Raw genomic sequence first — 21357 nt, 5'->3', positions numbered from 1 at the left:
ATGACAGGCAGGGAGTGCAGAATCTCCCTATTTGCAGCTGATGTCCTTTATTCTCTGCTCTTGGGTAGTTCATCTAAATGCTTGTAAACACCCAAGAGTGATTCTGAGAGATCAGCTAGTTTTTAGGATGAGTATTTCTTGGTGTGAAGCTATGCCAGTTTCAAATAACAACTAAGAGCAACATTCTGCTCTTATTTTCACGGGTGTAAAGCTGAAGTAATGTAACAAAAGTAGCTTGAATTACTTCAGATTTAGTTACTGAGGATTTATGCAGCTATAACTGAAGAACTTGGCTAAAGCATCCTTTATAAAGTACTTTATATCTACTGTACCTCACAGGATTTTACATGCCTACAGCGCAGGATAGCTCCAGCCTATTTAATCTTAATAAACTGCAATTTAGAAATTTGTTTACAATTCTGGCATGATAATTTCACATTCTTGGGGATGATTAATCCATCAAACCTGAGCCTCTTTGTCCAGAACACACTATTTTTGCAGGTGCGCCTGAGAGAACTGCCTAAAATGTACAAGAACATACTAGACAAAATGTGCAGACGCTTTATTTGGCATGGAAAGAAACCAAGGACACAGCCCTGCTACAGTTGCAAAAATCAAAAGAGTATGGGGAATTTGGCCTTTCTAAATGGAAATTCTACATTTGGGTGGCCTCGCTGCAATCTGTGTGGGACTGGCAGTCATTGTCCCTGCCTGAAGAGCTTGGCTTAACCTGGCATGCTATCAAATCCTCCCTTTGTAAGAGCTTTTATTTGGCAAATGTACTGACAGAATTTCTCTGGCTGAGAAAGCGCTATCAAATCCTGTTATGCATAATATCTTGAAAGTGGGCCTCTTAGTTTAAAACATTGAGTCAGACTAGGTTCTTCATGTTTTTTTCCAATTGCTGATTTCTTTGAATTGTCCTTTAGCTATGAAACTCCCACTCTTGAAAAATTAACAGGAAAACAAAAAACAAACTAAAAAAAGGACTTAAAAGGATCAGGCAGTGTTTTGTAGGGGAACATATTAAATTAGTCCAAGGTAATCTTCTGTATCAACCAAAATGAAAAGTCTGTGTGCGCCTATTCATACGACGTTTCTTCTTTTCAACTCTGAAACAGATGGAATAGCAGCTTTCAAGACAAGTTTGAACATGAGGAAATCACCCACACAATTTTTAATAAGGATAAAAGATATTATGCAAGGATAATCAATACATTACACATCGACTTCTATGCTCCTTCCGTATCTGGGATAGGAGTGCAGTACAGTACACTAAACAGCTCACTAGGCTTTACTAATTAAGGAGAAAATCCTGTGCCCAGTGCCTAGCTCGACTAGCTGTGCTGGGGAGAGGAATCTTCCCCTCACAAACTGGAATAATTTCCCCAAATCCTTATGCAGCCCTCAAGGAAGGAAGGATCTGTGTACCAGCATATCCTCCTGACCCATCTGTTCTATCTGTGCTGCTTGGGCAGAGAGTTTGCAGGGTATGGACCCAGTATTGCCAACCCCAAATGTTCAAAAATCATGAGTCAGGCTCACCAAAAATCATAAGATTGTCTTTAAAATCATCAGATTATGTAAAAATAATAGATTTGGTGTTCTTTTTATTTGCCTTCTGCTTTTTGAGCTTTTAGGGTGCCCTGGGGTCATATTTTGAAGCTTTCTCCACAATCACAAGGGCTAGAAACTTACGTTTTCTTTAAGAATGAAGGCTGAAATCATCACATATCCATTGGATTCCAGGAGCTGGGGCTTTAAAGAAAAAATCATCATGAGACTCATGACAAAGCCATGAGAGTTGGCAGCACTGTAGCTGTGCAATAGCCCCCATTGTCTAGGCTCCCCATGCTTGGTAGAACTACATCAATTCTACTGCTAAGCAGGCTTCCGTGGTTGTGGAGGAGGGGTTGCGTTTGTCCCAAGCAGTCTCTTCCAGCACCATTATAACGAATGGGAACCGTTACCTGTTCAAGAAAGGGCTGCAGGATCTGACCCTCTGATTGGCTGCCTGCAAAGTTTGTCAACATTCAGTTGTGTATAGAGTTCTCAACAGAAAATGTTAGTGTTGAGGCTGTGAAGGCACTTCCATGCCAACCTCATTTTAGGTACTCTTCCCTAAGAGTGGGTCTTTCTTCGAGTAACTATGCAGTGAGGGGAAGCTGAGTTATAGTTAACCCCTTGTTCACTTTATTAGTCATTATTAAGGACTCATTAACAATCAGACTCCCTATCCTTTTTTCAGGGCAGTCACTAGAATGAAATCATTACACACTAACAGGCACTTGAACGGGTCTGGTTTTCTCCTATAAGGAGAAGGAGATGGTACACAAGCCAAAACAACCCAGCAGGACCCCATTGTATAAGCACGTATCAGGCAGCATCCCCACTCCAGACAATAAAGTTAGTACAATATATTAAAATTAGAAATAAACATCTCCCAGTCTAAACAGACCACCAATCTCAACCAAAGAATCTGGCATCAGGGCAACCAAATAGCCCTCAGAAAAACCACTGTACCAAAGAAAGCTTCTTGGGCAAGGGCTTTGAAAGACTAGAGCACCAGGGACATTTATGGTGCCATATAACAAGTAATGTAAAGGATAATTCCCAACACAAAGAATATGGAAGAAAAGAGCTTAAAAGATACAAACAAGTAAAGCCAAAGCAATGGTGGGGGAAGGGGAGAGTAAATTAGCTAAGGACACACACACCTAAATGTATAGGCCTTTCGTTACCTGCATCAGATGCCAATAAGGGATTTTGGTAGATTTCCTCGTGGAGAGGGTTCCACTGCTGATGGCCCTAGACTAAGATAATCTACCTCTATCCTATAGCTTACTTTACCTATAGACGGAAAGCCCCGCAGCCTGGCTGACTGTAGCAGGCAGAAAAAGTAGGGTAAGGGAGAGATGCGATCAGTCTAAGAATTAGATTACGAAGAGCTTTTATTTTATACACCGCAATTAAAAGCTTAACTTATATCCTTTCCTACATAGCAGCCAGTGTGGATTGCACACCCTATAATAAAAACCTTATTTGCTCTAGTACCTAAGAAAAAAAGGAGCAAATTCAAGTGTTCTGTACCATCCTGGGCTCCAAATTTCCTAATTTATGGGAGCTGTGAGTCTGTCTGTTTTACATTAAACTCAGAAATTAAAATAATGTTAAATCTGATTATCAGGCCATGCAAATTGCCCCAGAATCTACCCCTTCTTGCAAAAATTGTGCTCCATAATCCAAGCTATCACAAATTTAAAAAAAAATATTTCTAGCCATTTAAGCGTGAGGATAGCCTTCCTAACAGAATACAAACCAATGCTGCAAATGTCTGCTACTCTGAGAACAGCCTGCAATAAGATCTCTGCCCCACTCCTCTCCAGTGGGTGTTAACTTTGAAATTTAATTATGTAAATTTCACTGTCAGTTGTTTAAGTATCATTACCTATTTCACTCCTGATCCTATTAATCCGCAGCTAATGTATTTATCCAACATACCAAGAATGCCTCCCATCTCTTCCCACATTCAAAAGGCCCCAGCTGTACATCACTTTCCAAGACAGTCAGGTTCTCCAACAATTTCTATAATACTGTTTGCTAATACAAAATTCTCCAGTCTTAAAAATGTAGGGGCAGAATAAATTACATTGAATTTAAAATAAAATTAAACAGACTAGATAATGTAGGGATTGTAATATTCATTTTCATATTTCAGTAAATAAACACCTCGATGTTAAGATTATTAGAATCTGCCAAAGAAATCCCAATCTCCTGCAATGGAGCACTGTAGAATGCAGAGTTCTTGCCATAGAATTTAGCCCAAGCTAGCTGTGGGGCATAGAACTTTTCTGATTATTAGCATGTATGTATTAATGATTATTAGGGCACAGTAATATTAGAAGTTAAGATTCACCCCCTTATGGAACTGGCTCTCTGTGGGCACAGGATTCCCCCATGCAGGATCAAGACCTAAGATTGGAGATTCGTAAATCTTTTAAGGCATTATTTAAATTTAAAAAAAAAAAAAAAAAAAAAAAAAGTGTATTTTTTTTTTTTAAATTCATGTGTAATTTTTTAAATTCATGTGTAACCATTGTGCAGCTACACACCACAGTCCATGGTCAGAAATATTGCAGCTGTTTAGCCTTATGGACAGAATGTTAGGCTTGGAATAGAGGATGTGTCAAAAAATTGTTTGCAGGCTTACCCAAAATTATTAAAAGTGAATTCAAATAAAAAAAAAACAAAAAACCACCACTCTCCATGGGATAGGGAGAGAAAAAAAGACATCACAATTATCAAGGTAATTATTAATTATGTAATAAGCACTGTCAACTCTTGCAATTTCACTGCGAGCATCACAATATTTGATGTTTTTCTTAAAGTCCCAGCTTGGTTCAGGGAGTTTGGCACCTGCAAAATTTGGGTTAATAACAACTGGTAAAACCCAAATAATTTGTTTTTTCAAACCCCAGAAACTTTTCTGATAAATTTAGCACAAACAAAAATGAAGAGCCTTACTTATATTATAGTAGTGGGCAGCCCATCACCACCAGGGCTACTGTGATTATTGGACCTAAAAATGTACCTGAGCTCAACTGTGTGAAATACATGAAAGTTCACCAAATATAACAATAATGTAAAAGGTTTTTTGCCTGCCTAGGAATTAACCTTGGAAAACAGGATAAGTTGTTTTCAATAAATGAATGTTATGGACAGGTGCAAGAAAACCAAACAGAAAAATGTAATTAGTCCAAACAAAAACGACCTACTGATATAAGTCAAGGACTGTGGTGATATCATACTTAGTAAACAAGAAAATGTGGGGAAAGTTACCTATGCCAAGTTTGGCCTTACAGAAACGGATTTAATTGGTGTACAACATAATGAGGATAAAATGTGTCACCCATTTTTAATCCTTTCTTGGGTTCTTTTTTTTTTTTTTTTTTTAAATAAAGACACCCTCACAAAAGAATGGTCTTCCCTCAGCACATTCCCCAACCTGCCAGCATTGCAACTCATCATAGCTTCCTCAACCTCAAATCAGAAAGAGCAGAGGCTAACGAACTTTCTTCCCAAGAGGAAAACCAGGTGGCCTTGCTCTTGATTAAGGAACTTTGTTTTCACTGGTGAGTGCTGAAAGTCATTGCATCATCATGACATCCAGTCCTCAGCCCATCAGTGGGGGATATCTAATTGCCCTTTCCCTTGTGTTGCTTTCTCCCCCCCCTTCTTTTTTCCCTTCTTTCATTCTCTGGGCTTTTCATCGAATCCTGAAATGAAGTATACTGCATTCATCTAAGGAGATGGTTCTATGGAGAAAGGAACCAATCATATGACCAGAGACTGAACCGGGCTCTAAGCAGCAGGTGTCATAGGCAACTTGCCAGCAAAAAACATCCACTTGTAATGAACCCGCAGTCCAGTATTTCAAATAATATCCACAAAAAAAGTGTTTCACTCATATTTTCTATCCTGTTTCTCCTCTACCTTGCATCTGTTTGTTAAAAGCAGGATAAGTGAATGCCCTTCACACATCAGGACTGAGAGTAAAATTAACCTTTTCCTTTAAATCAAAGATTATTAATAAAAACAAAAGATTGAAATTTTGACTCATATGTTGACAAACGGCACCAAGTATAACTTGAAGCCTATTTACCATTTGATGTAGTAGGGTCTAAAAGGAGGGAGACTGATAGGTCTGACTAAGTTTGTCCATAGTTTCAATATGCTTGTTTTAATTCTGTGCTCTTTTTCATGTTTAATCAGTAAATTTTGAACCTGAATGAATGCTTTTGGGTGTCTGCCAAGTAACAGGCAAATCCAAGGTTTCTGTAAAAATAACAACTTATCTATCACTGTTTAATGTTTGACAGTGAAAGAGCTTACAAAGACCTTACTTACTTTAGGCCTTTAAAATCAGTATCAGTACAACAGGGCCCCACTGTTCTAGGTGCTATACAAACAGAATAAAGATGGTCCCTTATAATTAATGATACAATTTGAAAAACTTTTATTTAAATAAACAAAATACATATTTGTAAAAATATATTTTAAATAATAGAGACCACAGCAGTTTTAAACCATAGGAATCTAGCTGTGTGAGCACCACCTTGTGGCCAACCAAAGAAAGAATTCTTAAAATCCATAGCATCATCCAACTCATATTCAGAACTTGTAGTAAATGGATACATTTTAGAATCATCTAGGTTTTGCAAAAACAAGGTTTTACTAAGCCTCAGAACAATTTTTTCCCATGATTTTGTTTGGATTTAATTATTACCCTCCATGTACAACTCACTTATTGCAGGACTGAGTTAACACAGGAAAGCTAGAAATAGTGAAAGTGATTTTTTGTATCAGTGCCCAAGCCGAGTGATACGACTGGTAAACAAACCACATTAGTATTATAAAGAATGTTAGATTTACAACTGTAACTTTTAAGTAATGTCAAGTCCTATTAAAACATAGGTAAGGAAATCTGTTTTAAATATATATAAATTTGTAAAGCAGCCCAAGTATTTTGGATTGTGTTCTTTCAAGTTTTTTTCTGTCTTAAGACCATCATTTATTCATGTGCAAACCTGCACTCATGCAAATACTCCTGCTGGGAAAGCACTTACTGGACCAGAGTTTACATCTGGAAAGCCTAATATAAATGTTGAGAAATACAATAGAAACATAGCTACACTTTTCATACGTTGACAAACAGCACCAAAAATAACTTGCAGCCTATGTAATATTTAATGTAGGAGGGTCAGATGAGTACATCCAAGTTGTTCAGAAAAAATTGGATCAAATGCTGCCTTCAGCTAAATCTATTCAACCCACTGGGAGTGAAGGTATGTTTACGGGAAGTTATCAGGACTGCATGAATATTACTGAATTTGGCTCACTGAGTCTCAATTTGCACAATATATTAGGGGAAATGGGAAGTTACCCAGTTTGTTTTAAGTAAGTATTGCTTGGAAACCATCATCACATGATTGCCTCAGACTCTTGTTTACTTTAATGTAGCAAGCAACAGATACCATAGGTGTAACACATAAGTTATACCTACTGATGATAGAAACTGCAGCTGTGTTTGTTTCTGACCAGAACACTTTCTATTGTCCAAATCAGAAAACTTCTTCCACCATCCTAAAAACAGTCCAACTTTTTCCATTTGGTGAACCACTCTGTAACAGTTATCATTAATAGACCCAACCTTTTCTTAAGCCCCCAATGGTTGATGGTCCAAGTATTTCATTCTGTGCAGCAACATGGAGAGCAACAGTCCAGAGACTGAAGAACTACTTTTTAGCTAAGTTAGCAAGGTTTAGTATAGACCAATGTCAGAACCTTATGCACAGTGGACTGGAGAAAGTATTTGTTGATTTGCATCATGTCCTCAAGGCTTCTCAAAGTCTTAAAACATTTTACAATAATTTTAAGAATTACATGCTTTTAGCCACAAACCCGCTATGTTTTGAGATCTCAGTTATTTCACACTACTAGAAGCAGTTAATTGATAATAGCCAGTCACTGCACTGGTATCTGAGGAGCAAACACTTCTAGAAGTACAGAACTCAGCAAGTCTTTTTCACATTGACATCCCCACATTGTTTTTTTGGTTTAAGAGCAGAGTCCATGTAGCATTCATCAGCATTTAACCAATTCCTTGCTTGTTGTAGGTGCTGAGACCACTTCACCACACGCAAACTGTTCCTAAAAAACAAACAAACCAAAAATAAGTAACAAATAGAGTTATAACTAATTTCCATTGTTGCCCCCAGAAGCAATACAAAGTAAGCTAATTTTGTTTTATGGAAAAAGAGTTTTATTATAGGCAACTGAAGCCTGAAATTAAACTTTCATATAAAAATATGCAAGAACTGATAATATACAAGTATGTTTAAACAGGCTTGTCATTTGGCTAACTAACAAACATCATTACTAACAAACATCACTGCAATTATGGTTATAACTAGCTTCTTATTATAAGAATAATTTTATCCATTCTTCATCTACACGCCTCCCTAAAACAGTTTCTTTTAAGGTATGCACAGACTGTGGGCAAGAGAGATTGGGGGGGAGGAGGAGGTGGGGAGGAGGGAGAATTATTCACATGTGAATTTAGGAAAAAATATTCTAGTTCGATATTTATTTTCAATGTTTGAAAAATAGCATAACAATAACAATTTGCTCCTCTATATGGCACAGAAACCTCAAATTTGATTTAACTGAGATCCTTGACATGATCTAGTCAGTGCCCAGGACTATTTCTGCCAGGTTGAAATGTTTATTCACTCTAGGTTTTTGAACATACGCCGTTAGATCTCAATTATCTTTATGAACGTCAAAGCTCTGCTGATGGACTGGTGTGACAGTGAAATGTGTAACATAACAGAACAAAACTTATTTACAATATATGACTTTACTCGTAGAGTGCCCCTTTCATTTATAAAAAAGCCCAAAAGGATACAACTGCTAGTTTTTTCTCCTGGAAGATCTCCCACTATTGCTGGCAATGGTGACAGCATAAATGTAGACTGGCTGTTGGCATTACCATTGTCATGTCACATAACTGGGTCTGGAGCAGATCTAGACACACGAGAGTAAGACTACCTACAACCATCTATACTAAGACATACATGGGTGGTACCAGTGCAACCATACACTTGCTAAAATACAGACACCTATTTTCCAGAGCTAGACAGAATCACAAAGCCAGCGAGGGAGAGAGAGACATGCCACAAGCAACCCCAGGGTGGGCCCCAATCTCACCTGGTCATAGATCACCCTCACAATCAAGGAGCAGCTGGGGCAGGTGGCCACATCCTCCCCATTCTCCAAATCCTCCTGCAACAGAACCAGGGACATGGTCATTGCTCTAGAGCCGTGCCGCATTGTTAGTGTAAGGTTATATCCTGCTGCCTGACACAATATGCTGCTTGGCTGTTACTGAGTTTGCTTATGCAAACTGGAGTGCTCACTAACATTTGCTGCCTTTATTTGGGATTACATGAGCTGCCCTGCTGTTCACGGGGACTAAAGGGGGCAATTGGAGGGAAGGGATAGAATCTGGGGGGGAGGGGAGAGGAATTGAATACACAGGAGGGTTAAACAGCTGGAGGTAGAGGAAGGAGAAGGGCTGAGGGCAAAATCGGGGGCAAGGTGCAAGAACTAGGATTAAGAGCAGGGTGAAGCACTAGCAGATAGTGGCAGAGGAAAACCCCGGGATAGGGAGTGGCAGAGGGGAAAACGTTACCCCAAACGGGAGCCATTTGCACTGGTTGCAAAAATTGGGGGGGGAGGGGACAGCTGCTCCCCACCCTCCACAAGACAATACCCACTTCCCAATCTGCATTCTTAAAGAACAAAGCATCCCATTGCCTAGACAAGGCAGCAGTTTTATATAGCTGCATAAAGGCTCCTAGAAGGTCACAGATTTATCTCAGCTGCTGATCTGACTACATGAATTGGACTGCTTTTTTTCTACATTTGCAGTAGATTACAAGTTTCACACCTTTAAATGATTTACTTTAAATGTTGTTTTTATTACTCTTAGTACTTCATCATTTACCTTTGTTAACACTGTGCAGATGGATGTTACTGTGCTATTTAGTTTATATTTCTACCTCTGCATCTGACAAAATGAGCTGAGCCTCAGGAAAGCTTATGCCTGCTAAAATTAAATCTGTTAGTCTTTAAAGTGCCACAGAACTCTGGTTGTTTTTGCTGTATACAGACTAACACGGCTACCCCTCCAGAACTGAAAATATTAATGTTGCTAGAAGCACCAGTAATCATATCTCACAGTATTTCTAGTATTGTGATATTAGTTTTTAGTTTAAAATTTTGGTTTTGGCTTTTTTTATTCCCCACTATCCCATTTTATTCTTTGGGGTCATATGACTTCAAGGCTGACTGATCTTCTGGATTTATGTCAAAACTTCTTCAGTTTCTTTTGATCTGCCAATGGGGACTGCCTTTGTCAACTATTATTTGCCTCCCTAACACCACCCTAGTGCTTTTCCATCATTACCACTTGTGCATAGAACTTGGCTCCAAAATATTCACTAAAGGCCAATTTTGTAAAGGTTGAACGTACCTATATGCCTTTGAAAATCCCATAAGTCACCTAAATACCTTTAAAAATCTGGCCCTAAGGGCATTATTCTATCTTGTACGAAATCCTTCTCACAGGCAAATTTCTACTGTAATTTTTATATACAATAAACAATAAAATATACAACCCCAGGATGGATTCTTGTGATTCTCAGTCTAAGTCATGAGTTATGCACCTGAAAATCATGAAATAAAAAAAAAAAATAATAATAATTTCTTGCAATTTGCCTATTAATTTCTGAGCCTTTGGGGGGCTCTAACGTCATACTTTTGCTGTTACATCTCCCAAAGAATCCATATACCTAAAACGGTTGTACATTCCTGTAACATTAAATTTGGCTTTGACCCTCCAGTAATGGGATTCACTGAAAACGTACTCAGTTCTGGAGGCCCTAAGAAAGCATCAAATCTAATTTGAACATTTTAAAAGTTCTATGTAGTCCAGGTTAACCCACATTTGTTTGTTTTTAATTCCAAAGAGAAAGAGCAAAGTGGGGCACTCATCTTAACTATTCTAAGTGTTGGCCTGTGTAGAAAAGTCTGCAATATTTCACAGCTATCAATTCTGGCCAGAAAAGGCCTGATAGTGTCATGGTAGATCCTGTTGTGCACACAGTTGGACTAGCTGTAAAGAGATGCCCTCTACAAGTCCTGTATATAAAGTGGTGGCACTCATCCCACTGTAATTAACCAATTGATCCATTTTTGGTGCTTTAAATATCAAGATTCCTCTTTGATCTCAGTCTCTACCTGCTTCCTAACCACATGTAATATAAACCTTATTTTTTTACTGTGTGCGCCCAGAAAAATTTAGCGTACAAACATAGCATTGTCTCTTGCTCTATGACAGTAATATTAATGAGTAAATGAATGAGATATCCACAAAGGTGTGATGACACAATCTGAAGGGTTGCAACAAAAATATTTTCAGTTCTCTTAAAACATTGTGATATTGTGTGTCTGCTCACGTGAGACGTGCAGGACTGATCACCTGGCCTAGAAACCACAGAAAGAGGTTGTTACAGTTATTAGACATGCTCTGTATTTGTTTTTAAAACTGCATGGAATGTTTTCATTGTAGGCAGGTTTCCTAGCAGGACACTTCCTGTTTACACACTTGATAGCTGACCAATCAGAACTCAAGGGTGGTAGTGGGGAAATGTTATAAATATATCTGCTTAAGAAGCCCCATGACATCTGTGGCTAATCAACACAAGAACATGCACGTCTTCTGTGTGAGGGATGGTTTTGCTAACAACACTGAGAAATGTTTTGAAAAGAAGTAGCATGCTAACATTCTTATTAAGATCTGAAGAAGCTAGACACATACGTGACATTGTATGGCCACATTATAGAGACCTAGGGCTAGATTTACAAAGTTATACAAAGCTACAAATGTGCCTAAGACTGGGTTTAGGTGCCTAAGTCCCAATTTTAGGCTCCACTGTGATTCTCAAAACACCCACCAAACCCATTATGCACCTAAACTCACATAGCGCCTCCGTTTTCAAAGTAAAAAAAGGTCCCTAGATGCCAAAGTTTCTGCCTCTGACAGCATGCAAACAGAAGAATCCCATGCACTGCTACAGACCGGGGACCGACTGGCTAGACAGCAGTTCTGCAGAAAAGGACCTGGAAGTTACAGTGGACAAGAAGCTAGATATGTATCAATAGTATGCCCTTATTGCCAAGAAAGCGAATGGCATAATGGACTGCGTTAGTAAGACCTTTGCCAGCAGATCAAGTAAAGTGATTATTCCCCTCTATTTGGCATTGGTGAGGCTTCATTTGGAGTACTGTGTCCAGTTTTGGGCCCCCACTACACGAAGCATGGGGACAAATTAGAGAATCCAGTGGAGTGCAACAAAAATGAGTAGAGGGCTGGAGCACATGACTTATGAGGAGAGGCTGAGGGAACTAGGCTTGTTTATGCTGCAAAAGAGAAGAGTGAGGTGGGATTTGATAGTGGCCTTCAACTACTTGAAGGGGGTGTTCCAGGGAGGATGGAGCTAGGCTGTTCTCAGTGGTGGCAGGAGACAGAACAAGGAGCAATGGTCTCAAGTTGCAGTGGGGGAGGTCTAGGTTGGATATTAGGAAAAAGTTTTTCACTAGGAGGGTGGTGAAGCACTGGAATGGGATACCTAGGGAGGTGGTAGAATCGCCATCCTTAGAGATTTTTAAGGCCTGGCTTGCCAAAGCCTGGATTGGGATGATTTAGTTAGGGTTGGGCCTGCTTTGAGCAGGAGGTTGGACTAGATGAAGTCCTGAGGTCCCTTCCAACCCTAATATTCTATGCATACTACTGCCTTACTCTAGGCATCTGGATGCCTATATCCTGTGTAAGCCGCAGAGTGACTCACAAACGAGGGAAGACAAGTGGGTGAATGCCTATACGCATGTGGGGGATCTAGTAAGCATACTCAGAGGTCACCTACTGGATAAGGTCCCATTCAAATCTGGCTGGAGGAGGAGAAAGACTTGGTATCACTGCTGACCATATAACTTTGAGCCCACAGGTCACAGCACTCACGTGGGATGTGGCAGACCCAGGACCAATTGCACTATCAGGCAGGGGGGAGGGGAAGGGAGGGAGAAAGGATTTGAACAAGGGTCTCCCACATCCCAGATGAGTGCTCTAACCCCTGGGCTCAAAGTTACAAGGCTGGCACCATTAGCTCCTCTAGCACCTTCCTTCCTCATTCTCACAAGAAACAGCTTAAGCCACCTCACTCCATGTGAGGAGTTCCCATTTGTGGAACTCTATGCAGATCCAGGTGCCTACCTACAGTGAGGACTTAAGCACTGAACTCTGTGGGAGGACAGGGTTTAGGATGCATCCCTTTTGTTGGCATCTCTCATTGGCTAGTTTAGGCAGCTCTCTCTGCCCACCATGCTGGCTTTTGTAGATTGTATTCTGAGGTGCCTCTCTCTCTCCATTTATATTGTATAGTGAACCTAGGTGCCTAGCTTCGGCTTTGTCAATTGCAGTGGTGTTCGTGTAGCTTTCTAGGTTCCTGTGGGTTTCTAGGTTTTTTTAAAAGTAGGTGCTAGAATAACAAATGTTCCAGTGCCTATATTCCTTTGTGAATCTAGTCTTTAAGCCTTTTCCTCCCTGTTTAAAAAAAAAAAAGGTGATTTTAAAAAATATTATCTGAGAAGAGCTAAGGTGCAGGAGCTATTCTGAGGTAAAAATACATTGAGAATAAGGCACTTCCATTTTAGCAGTGAGGAAAAGGCCTGAGAAACTGTCTCTGAAATAAGATCGGAGGGAAACGTGATCATACGTTTGCGCCAGAAGCACAGAAGGGCAAGTTTTGTATTGAAAACGAGCTCAATACGTGCACCAGTAACACCAGGGGGGCGGGGGCAGGCTGGATAAGGCGCAAGGGCGGGTTCAGAAGGCATTCCGAAGGCTCTCCAGCGCTGTTCACACGGCGCTCGGGACACTGAGCGTTCCCGCGGGGGCCTATCCTGTGGTGGGAAGAGGCAAAGGGAGACAGACAACAGCTCCCCGCCCCCGCGGGCTTTACGCACAATAGCCCCGCGGCAGACGCGGCCGCTTGGGACCGGTAATAACGTTCCCCAGCACCGGGCCGGCGGCTGGCTCCCCGCGCGCGCCTGCGCAGCGATCGGAGGAAGCCAGGCTCCGCGCACGGCCACCCCGCCCGCCCCGCGCTCCGTACCCGGCTGATGAGGAAGCGGTCCCCGCACGGGCACGGGTAGCTGTAGGTCTCGGTCTCCTCATCGTACTCGAAGTCCTCGATCTCCACCTCATCGTGAAACACCGACATCGCCCCGCGCCGCCGGCGGCTCCCCACAGGCCCACTCCCAACTGCGCATGCGGGTCTCTCTTTTTTTCCCGCCCCGCCCCGGTACTGAGGTCAAGGGCTCCGCCAACCCACTTCCGGGCCGGCTCTTCTGCGCGTGCCAATCGCCTGTCAAACAGGCAGGACGCGGCGCATGCGTCGGAAGCCGTTTCCCGGCAGGCCGTCGCACATGCGCCATTCACTCTCGGGGGGGAGGGGAGAGGCTGTCTGTGAGAGGCTCCGCGGCCAGTCATATGATGCGAGTCACAGCCCGCCGGGAGCCAATAGGGAGAGAGTAGGGGAGTTGCCACCACTTACCCTCGGAACTGAGGAAATGGATGGACCGGGGGGGGGGAGGGCTGCCTGTCTGTGCCAGTGCAGCTCAAGGGGAGGGCACGCCAGGCTGTACGTCCTCAGTGCGGACAGTTCTTCGATTCCCCCCCGCCCACAGGCACAGCACTGCCACAGGGCGCGCGAACAGGCCTTAGTGCGCCTGCGCTGCTGCAGACGCCGTGGCGTAGCCTGTGAGCGTCGCGAATGGGCGGGGTGACCTTTATCACGTGACTATGGCAGTGGCTTCGCGGTGGGCGGGTGCCCCTATCCCGTGATGCGGATGCGGCGCCGGTAGGTAGAGTGGGGGGGGGGGGCATCTGCAGCTGGGCGGGGCACGTGCAGGCGAGGACGGTTAGGAAAGGGGGAAACAGTGACAGACCCAGTCCGTTAGCGCGCGGGCAAGTAAGTCCCCTCCCCTCCCTTCTCTTCTCCAGGGGGGCCGGGCAGAGGCCTGGCTGGGCCCCTCTGCTCGCCGCGCGTCCCCGGCCGCGGGGTGGCGCCTGTCTCGGGTGGGGCCGATGCGTCCGGCAGCCGCTCAGGCAGCCCGTTCCGACTCCCCACTGGGGAAGCGGGGCTGGGACCCGGCTGCCAGAGAGCGACGGAGGCGAGGGCGGGCGGGGTCTGCGACAGTCTGCGCCCCGCCCCCTTCCCGCGCTGTCAACTGAATCCGGGCTCTGGCTGGTCCCGCCCGGGCGTGAAAGGCGCCCCCCGCCGGTTAGCGGGGCCCGGGACTCTGCACGCAGAGCGCGCCGGATTAGGGGATGTGCGTAGTGCCCAGTCCCGTCACTTGCTGCACAAGGCAGAGGGACGCTAAAACGGGCGGACGGGAGCCGTGCACTGTCTGCCGTGAGGAACGTGCTCAGGGGGGAGTGGCGGAGTTTTGTGGGCAGGGGATTCGGCCAGCAGTTAACACATTTAACACAGGGGTTAACAGGAAGTCTAACACATTAAAGGCAGTATCAGCGCAAAAAGCGGTCTTCATAGGTGGTGTCAGTAGCTGACAGCAAATGTTCCCACCTAGTGCTACAACCTAAACTCGAGGTGTTGATCCCATAGAACCTGTTGCTCACACATGTATGTATACATATCTAAAACCTATTGCTTAGATAGTCTCATTAATCATGACAGCAACCAGTTTTAGGATGCCTCCAAAATAAAGTTTGCAATTATGACTCTTCTGTAGAAGTAATTACAGATATATACAACTATAAGTCCTCTTTATAAATATATACAACTATAAATATATAAATTTATATATATAAAATAGATATACAACTATAAAGCCCTCGTGTTAGGGCTAGTCTACATTTAATACAGTGCCACAGCTGTATGGGTATACTGTGTTGCTGTAAGAGCGCTTGTGTAACCGTGTTGTGTGGACTGGAGAGACCTCTTCTGCCGCCATAATAAAACCATCTAAACGGGAGAACGTCTCCTGTTGACATAGCACTGTCCACACAAGTGCTTATGCTGGCAAGCTAATGTCACCCAAGGGGGCCCCTGATTGACAAAACTTTGCTGGAGTAAGTGTTAGTGTAGACAAGGCCTTAGTCTGTTTCCTTTCTTTTTCTTAATAGCATAGTGGCCTTTTTGTAGATATGTAATTTTCTAATAACATTAGTGGATTGAAATTTATAGTTGTGCACTCTGCAAACATGACTTACTGTCATCTTCTAAAATGGTTTTCTGCTATTGAGAAACTTGAGTGGGCCTTGGAAAAAACAGATACTTACTGAAGTCAGGTAGAATATTAGCCCTGGGAGAGCAGGCCAGGAGCAGATCATGTCCTGAGTAACTTGCTTTATTCTTGGAGATTGAGTGAGCAGACTGGAACCAATGTAGTGCTCTCTTGTGTGGAAGGAGAGGAGCAAGGAAATAGAGCCCCACATCTGTAATAGGATGCAGGGGGAAAGCTTTCCTGACGCTGTACATAGCGTCTTCACTAAGTGCTGCAGCAGGGGTGTAAGTATAGACAAATCCTTAGTCTTTAGATGACTGTTGTGTGTATTAAGGGACTCTTTCAAGCCCTGACTGAGTATTACAGCTCTTACAGTAAAACAAAGTCTTTTTCTTTGTGTTCAGTATAATGAATTTTACTGTTCAGCTTGTATTTCGGCCTTTCCTTCCTCCATTTTTAAAGTCTTAATTTAAAGATAAACACCACTCCCTTCCTGAAGGAAATGGCACCGTCAAGTAAAGGTAGAAAGAAGGTTATCTTCAACTTTATCAAACTAGGGAAGGGAAGCAAATACATTCAGAACACAACTGTTTAAAGCAAACCAACCAAACTCAATGCAGTGGATTCTGAAGTTAGGCCATTTATTTACCAGCAGATGTCGCTATGGTTAGTAGAACTAGTTTTTAAGAATGTGGGAGGATTAAACAAGAAGCTCTCTGAAAAGGATAGTGATGTCACTTGTTTTATGATTCTGTGGATTATGTCAAAAAGCCTTAGATATTCTGATGTCATTCAGAGTTGGCTATTGAGCTTCTGAAATGTACTCATTAACACATTGGCATCTTTGCATACTGTAAAAACAACATGGGTTCTGTAGCACTTTAAAGACTAACAAATTTAATTTCAGTAGGCGTACTGTGATGTTGTCACATGATGTTATGGTTATCTGCCAGTAGCAGGGCTTAATGTTAAGGAAAAAAAAGATATCTGCTGCTGTGACAGGTATTTTTTTAAAAATGCCTGCCTATTCCAGCCTTTTCCTGTGCAATTTAATTTAAGTCCCACAACCAGCAACAACATTGTGCTACTATAAGCCTTTACAGAGTTTAGGAGAAATCCCATGAACTATAGAAAGTAACATGTATAAATAAAGCAACTGTCTTATGTTCTTCTGAAACCTTTTTGTCAGTTCTAACTTTTTGGGAAAATATTTTGTGACTTTATATGTGAAAGTTGTTAGTCTATTTGACCTGAGGAGTGATTGCTAATCAACATCTTCTGAAACTGCATATTGTAAAGTATTACAGTAACTTGTTTAAATTGAGTATTCTACAATATATACTATAGCAAAAAGTTTTTAAAACCATTTTTCGGTCTGGATGCCTCATGACAAGACACTATCATAGAATCCCATATTTAAAAGTTGTAGTGTACTGTGCACTTAAACACTACAAAGTTATCACTAAATGAGAATTCTTGAATATAGCAGCAGCAAACATTTCTTAAGTCTGAAATTGGGCATTCTAAATAAATAATAAATTCATTCAATTTCTGAGGGAGCTACATAAGAAAAGCTCTGTCTCCCATTTTCACAAGATTATAAACAGGAGATTTTATTTGGTAACCAGCCAATGCAGCTCTTAGTGATAGCCTAGAAACATACAGTATAATCAGTCAAGCATGCTGGATCAATGCCATTTTAAAGAATTTACAGTGGAAAAAACAAAAATAATCCCTTCTAAAATCAATACTTTACAGAAATCCAATGTAACATTTTTAAATGGGAGTGAGAGATTGAGAATATTTCCAGAGATGCAAGAGGCTGCAATAGCAGTAAACTGCATTTTAGAAATAATGTGATCAAGAATTGTAATAATCCAGTCTCAAGAAAAACACAGACATTTACCAACAGAAAGATGTATTGGTTCTGTAGAGGTTCTAATCCTCAAAGAGAAGCCAAGGGGATTTCCTATTTTGTTTTCTTGACACACAGGTGATCCAGAGTTGTACATCTGGTTGATGCAGCTGCTTGGTTAGATAGTTGGTGGTTTTGAAACTTAAAGCCATATTCTCACTTCATTGTGTAACTGCACCTTGAGATGAAAATGTATTGCTTAAGCCTTTACAAGCATGAGTCTTATTTAGGATATACAAATCACTAAAGTTCAATGTTATGCTTACTGCATCATCATGCACCATGCCGTACAGTCATTGTTTTTTAAAGGTAGTTTTTGAATGGTTAGGAAAGATCAGGATGTGTGCATGTGTCATGGGCAGTTGCCATACAAGCTTTTCCGTGCTGTCCAACAAATATGCCTTAGTGATGACTTGGAAGGATGATTTGTAGGGGTCAGAAGTAGTTGTTGCCATGCCTGTTCAATTTTTTTGCTATCTTTGATGAGATTACAATTTTGGTTATGGTTAAGGATAAGATTCTGTTATGGTTATTTTTAGTAAAAGTCAGGGACAGGTTGTGGGCAATAAACAAAAATTCACTGGAGCCCATGACCTGTCTGACATTTACTAAAAATAACCGGGGGTTGGGGGTGACAGCTGGACAGCTAGAGCCTCATTGCCACAGAGGGGCTCCAGCCTGGCTGAAGCCGCAGCCCCAGCCAAAGCAATGGAAGGGGAGGGTGCGCAGCCCCCACAGCCATAGGAGTGCACAGTCCCGGTTCCAGCTCCAGGCATAGTGGCGCATGGCCCCAGCTGATAGGACGGGGAGACGCACAGCTCCAGCTGCAGCCATGGTGTGGAGCGCACATTCCTGACCAAAGCCACGGGTGGGGAGGAGCACATGGCCCCATCTCTAGCCCTGGCCTCAGCCACAGGGAGCGCACAGTCCTGACTGAAGCCATGGTGGGGGGGAGGGTGCACAGCCCTCACAGCCACAGGGGCTTGCAGCCGTAGCAGAAGGGGTGGAGTGGGGCACAGGCCTGGCTGAAGCTACTGGCTGGGAGGGGGCGCACAGCCCTGGCCAAAATCACGGGGCAGATGCTGCTCTGGCTCCAGCTGCTGACAGCTGAAGCCAAAGAAGTCATGTGACTTCACCAACCTCTGTGACTAAATCGTATCCTTAGTTATGGTTTTTGTGCTGTGGGTGCCTGCCCCTTGGAAGTGAACTGTAACCAACCCATTTCACATGGACCACTTAAAGAAAAAGATTTCTTTTGAAATAAAGTAACTAGTCTTTGGATATAAAATATATAATCAAAATTAGCTATGTCTTATAGCTCAAGATAAAGGGGAGATGTTCACTAGATATTGGACGTTTTGAACTGTTTTAAAACCTGATGCCTATTGATTGACAAACTAAAGTAGGAAAGCAGAACAATAAGAACTTGTTGAATAATTACTTTACATTGAATTTTCAGGAGCTGGTGGCTTTAACCAGAGAACATGATGGCCCACACTACAATTTCTGCTGTTTTTGCTATTCCTCAGTTACTGAGAGGTACTGCTCGAATTTTCCCCACTCGTTCTGCCTTGTTACAGTTGAAGTATTCTGCTTTGTGTTACTGCACAATAAATGGGTAGGTTATCAGTCTACACACATGACTAAATATTTTGTTTTTAAAGAGATTGTGATAACTGTATCAGGAGTGTCAGAGGCTGAACAAACTTGAAAGAACTATAGAAATACTCTATCAATAACCTGGTTGTAGTTTAAAGACAGTAGTAACTAAGGCTGGCTGGCAAACAAGAATTCAATTTGCAAAAAAAAGTTGAGGTGTTCAAATTGGCTTTTGAAGTCTTTCGACATCAGAATGAAATTTTTCAACAGTTTTTGTGGGAAAAAACATGAGGGAGAACAGAATAACCCAGTGCTTAGAGCACTCACCTGGGTTGTGGGAGACCCAGGTTCAAGTCCCTGCTCTGCCTGATCCAGATGTTTGCCCTAACCACTAGACTATAGAGTTAGTCTCGCTCTCTTTGTCTGTTTCTGCTGTTAGAGTTCTGTTTTGTATAAATAAGTAAGTATTCATGGGCTAGAGAGAGAGAGGTTCAGTAGCCTGGTGGTTAGGGCACTCACCTGGGATACAGAAGATCAAAGTTTTAAGTCTCTGCTCCTAATCAGGCAGAGCATGGACTTGTAATTGGGCCTCCCAAATTACAGGTGAGTGGCCTAATAACCAGGCTTGCTGCTGTGGTGTGGAGGGTGTCTCGCTCTCTCTCTCTCTGGTTGTGACCAGAATTTCCACCCTGGACCAGAGAAATCTTTAGTGAAAGTTTTGTCGAAATTAATATATTTCTGTGAAAAGTTTCGGTTTTGATAAATCAGTATTTTCTGTTGAAAAAATTCCTAACCAGCTCTAGTGTTAGCATTTTAAGATTTTAAATATGAGGTGAGATTAGTATCTGACTTCATTTAATTTTTGTTTAAATTTACATGGTCTAGAATGGCAGATAGATTAAAGTGGCTAAATTGTCTTGTTAATAGAAATTCCTACTAGCGTGGCACTAGTGTTTTGCAATTGCAGTAATCTTGATTTGCTTTTTGTTGAAGCATAATGAAATCTGAAAGGAAAATGGATCATCTGGAAAGAACGGCAAATAACTTTCGACAGGAGGTTAGTGCTCTGTTCTGTTTATCTTTGTGTTGTGTAAAGACTGGATAATCCTATTTGATGGTGATTAGGCTTCTTTCTTTTCCATATGAGATTTTGTGCCATTTGTCATTTTTCTTTTTTGCATTTATATTCCAAAGACACTATTGTAAAAGGGGCATGCTTTCTTTTGGTAAAACTATTGTAAAAGGGGCATGGCTTTAAAGAATGATTGGCTCTGTCATTCTTTCTCAACATGTTGAATCAGGAAGAAGTGGTTTCCTAGTTCAGTCTGGATTGTTTTAGTTAAGGAAGTCTTAAGCACTTATTATTTGTATTACCATAATTGACACATAGGTTTTAAAGTAACCATGGGATTTTCCCTATTTTATTTTATTTTACTTTATTTTATTTTATAGTGTTTTAAAGGTTACCTGGAAAGGAAAAAGAATAGCTCGTGCCTTTTTATTTTCTGAATAAAGAAGGGTTGAAAAGTTCAGAGATCTTTTGGTGAGGGAAACTGTTTTTTTAAAAGGATTTTTCTTTGCTTGTGTTAGTTTACAAATATAAAGAATGTCAAGTCTTATCCTTCATCAAAACCAGAGAACATCTGCTAGAGCTACCTTTGATTTAAGGGATGAAAGTGCTACATCTTTAACATAGAATTTTTTTCTTCTGTTTGTAATGAATTAATTTAAATAAGTTAACAAAAGAGAGATTTTTATTCTGAATATAAATAACTTGCTTTCTCTATTAGTAAGGTTTCACTAGTAATGTGATTCTACATCTTCTTTTGAATTTCAATGAAAGGTAGCTGGAAAGTAGAGGTGTGGTAAGGGATGAGGCTTGGGTAGTTTGAAGAGGGTATAAAGGACTGTGC

General features: G+C 41.6%; 2 protein-coding genes across 5 annotated transcripts in view; one reads left to right on the top strand and one right to left on the bottom strand.

Moving 5' to 3' along the window:
* Nucleotides 1-5992: 5992 nt before the first annotated feature.
* DPH3 (diphthamide biosynthesis 3) lies at nucleotides 5993-14208 on the bottom strand. The gene is made up of 3 exons (XM_067561966.1): nucleotides 13797-14208; nucleotides 8770-8844; nucleotides 5993-7710 (listed from the first exon to the last, which is right to left on the bottom strand). The coding sequence occupies exons 1-3, from the start codon at nucleotides 13902-13904 to the stop codon at nucleotides 7645-7647; spliced, it is 249 nt and encodes an 82-aa protein (XP_067418067.1). The 5' UTR covers nucleotides 13905-14208; the 3' UTR covers nucleotides 5993-7644.
* Nucleotides 14209-14261: 53 nt separating this feature from the next.
* Nucleotides 14262-21357, top strand: part of OXNAD1 (oxidoreductase NAD binding domain containing 1) — a 35068-nt gene continuing 27972 nt past the window's right edge. For 2 of the 4 annotated variants that reach the window (XM_067561964.1, XM_067561961.1), the window contains exons 1-3: nucleotides 14599-14654; nucleotides 19305-19463; nucleotides 20438-20501. In XM_067561964.1, coding sequence (XP_067418065.1) covers nucleotides 19330-19463; nucleotides 20438-20501 — 198 coding nt within the window. In that variant the 5' untranslated portion in view covers nucleotides 14599-14654; nucleotides 19305-19329. Of the gene's footprint in view, nucleotides 14544-14598; nucleotides 14655-15269; nucleotides 15327-19304; nucleotides 19464-20437; nucleotides 20502-21357 lie in introns of those variants that run through there. The other 2 variants (XM_067561962.1, XM_067561963.1) reach the window with 2 other exon arrangements.

The sequence above is a fragment of the Emydura macquarii genome, unplaced genomic scaffold, assembly GCF_026122565.2.
Source record: "Emydura macquarii macquarii isolate MOO-44397 ecotype Brisbane River unplaced genomic scaffold, CSIRO-AGI_Emac_v2 contig_2422, whole genome shotgun sequence".
NCBI classification, from domain to species: Eukaryota; Metazoa; Chordata; order Testudines; family Chelidae; genus Emydura; species Emydura macquarii.
This window is presented reverse-complemented; position numbering and strand designations above follow the sequence as displayed.